The sequence below is a fragment of the Vittaforma corneae genome, assembly GCF_000231115.1.
Source record: "Vittaforma corneae ATCC 50505 unplaced genomic scaffold supercont1.16, whole genome shotgun sequence".
Lineage (NCBI taxonomy): Eukaryota > Fungi > Microsporidia > Nosematidae > Vittaforma > Vittaforma corneae.
The window spans coordinates 1-2,817 of NW_006889849.1; the positions used below are offsets into that span (position 1 = coordinate 1).

General features: G+C 41.8%; 1 protein-coding gene across 1 annotated transcript; it reads right to left on the reverse strand.

Moving 5' to 3' along the window:
• Positions 1–2: 2 nt before the first annotated feature.
• Positions 3–1,694, reverse strand: VICG_01566 (uncharacterized protein; the record flags this gene model as incomplete). Its single annotated transcript, XM_007604950.1, has 1 exon — positions 3–1,694. A coding segment is annotated over one exon (1,692 nt), but the record flags the coding sequence as incomplete, so codon positions are not given.
• Between the last annotated feature and the right edge of the window lie 1,123 nt (positions 1,695–2,817).

Sequence of the window (2,817 nt, forward strand, 5' to 3'; positions counted from 1 at the left end):
GAGACGACCACATCCCCATCGCGCTCTTTCGAAAGAGCATTGAGTATGGATCCAAGCAGGTTCTTGGCCAGACCCGTGTGCTTCTTCTTCATCCCCCACCTCCTGTACTCTTCGTCTGGATTGTAGATGTGGTGTATGAACTCGTCCATTGTTCTCTTGTTGTCGCCCATTATGAACGTGCGGCTGTTCTTCTCCCACATGTCCATAAAGGCGCTTTTGTCATTACCAGCGAGCTCTGATATGTTCCGTTCCCTGGTATAGCTGTCTCTGTTCTCTGCAATCTTTGTAACAATCTCTGTGATATTCCTATTTCTGGTCTCACTGTCTACATCTGTCCTGAGCAGTGCAGAAAAGCCCTCTCCATACACTGCCACAAGGACTCCTCTGTTGGCCTTGATCGTCTCAATGACCTCGGGCCTCAGCCTGTCCCACTCCCTCACAAACATGCTCTCATTCCACAGCCTCACCAATTCTTCCTCGCTGCATTTCAACTCAGGAACTGACGGCGGTCTGAGTGTTCTCAGCATCTCGAAGTTCCAGTGCATTGGCTTGCTCTTAAGTTCTCTGTACACGTCCTCGACTGAAATTTCATCTTCTTCATATTCAACGATGTCGTTATCAAGCATAACACGATCCCCAAATATCTCTCTCAGCTCTCTCCTGCCCACAGTTCTTTCTCCATCACCAACCTCTGAAATGTTATTTCCCATCAAATTCAGTAATCGCAACGAACCTGACAACTTTTCTATCTCAATTGGCAATGTCTCAAGTTTGTTATCATTGAGATACAGTTCTCCTAGATGCTCCAGCTCTTCTAGCTTAGCCGGTAGTGTCTCAAGCTTGTTATTACCAAGAAACAGATGTTGTAGATTCTTCAGCTTTACTATCACAGTTGGAAATGATTCAAATTCGTTGTATCCAAGATACAAGGTCTGTAGTTCCTTCAACGTTTCTATCTCGTCTGGTAATAGCTTTAGCTTGTTACCACGGAGATACAAGGTCTGTAGTTTCTTTAGCTCTGCTATCACTGTTGGAAATGATTCAAGTTCGTTATCATCGAGATGCAAGGTCCGTAGTTCCTTCATCTCTCCTATCTCGTCTGGCAATAGCTTTAGCTTGTTACCACGAAGTTCTAAGCGCTGTAGTTTCTTTAGCTCTGCTATCTCAATTGGGAATAATCCAAATTTGTTATCATTGAGATCCAGTCTTTCTAGATTCTTTAGTTTTCTTATCACTGTTGGAAATGATTCAAATTTGTTATGACCAAGATCCAGATGCTGTAAATTCTTCAACTCCTCTACCTCATATGGTAATGTCCTGAGCCTATTGCCATATAGATCCAGATGCTGTAAATTCTTCAACTCCTCTACCTCATATGGTAATGTCCTGAGCCTATTGCCATATAGATCCAGATGCTGTAAATTCTTCAATTCTCCTATCTCGGGTGGCAATGTCTTGAGATTGTTAAGACTGAGTTCCAGCTTCTCTAGCTTCACTAGTCTCTTAATATTGCTGTCAATATACCTAATGCCTTGTCTACATATAGATATTTCAGTCGTATCCACAGGATAATTTCCAAAGCTATAGATTCCACCTGGGTTTGTATTACTGCCTGAGCTCTGGAGTGTAACTCCCATGAGTACAACTAGGTTATAGATTGCTTTGCATGCCTTTCTCATTCGTACAATATTCATTAAGGGGTATGTGCTAAAAATTTTTAAATAGTTGAATTTGACAGTATCAATGATATATCTCCAAGTTAAAAATCACAATGTCACATATAAGATTTAACTACAAGCACGACAGTAATTACTGCCAATAGCACATTGACTGTGCTGGTAAATTGTGAGTAAGTTCTACCACTCAAAAATTCAGCTTGAAAATAGGATACTGACAGATGTCAAACATGTCATACTAAATCATTCCGGTGCAATCACTCTAGACTATACTTGTGGTCCGTTGGATAAATAACACAATGTGGCATTTAGTGCACAACTTGGCTACATCCTTTGTGCAATTCAGTTGAATGTAGGTATTGGGCGTGCTGCTGATTGTCAAATGTCCAGTGCAGCATACAAGCATATTCCCCGTAGCATGCTGTGGCTGGAGATCGCATGCGAATATACATAAATATAATTAAACCATAAAGCCAGCGACAAAAAAAGTTAGTTTGCATTTATTTAAGTACTGGTCAGAAGAGTGAATTGAGTAAATCCTACGTGGTCATGATCAGGCACACGAACAGACTACACATTCATAGATGACTCTTGTCTGTGGTCTCTATCAGACATAGAAATAGTTTGTTCTCTGTACAGATCGTGTAGCCACTCCTGCTATTATCAAGAACATCCTCTGCTTGTCTACACGCTTGCATTAACCAGCTACTAGACTCTTGGCATAGAAGTGAGCAGTCCGAGGATGAGCCATTGCCAGCACTGCTAGAAATAGGTGGCATCTAGTAGAATGAGTCTCAGATGACTTTCACAAGGAAGAATGTGCCAAGAGTGGCATCACTCAATATGCTGATGCACAAGTGAGATTCACACTTTGACCATTGCTGTGATTCCGTGCCCAAATACATGCCTTTCAGGCCAATATCCACACAACTGCTCGTTGCAAGAGTATCATGCACCTTCCACTTTAGACTGGTGGACTAGCTGAAAACGAAATACCCTGCTACGAGACCCCACCACTTTGCACTCGCCAGGCCTCTCAAAATCAGAAATGTGCTGCATGATGTTTAAATCCATCTGAGTTCTAGAAAACAAATAGATGATGGAAAATTAGTCCAATCCACAATACTTTACTGAAACAGGT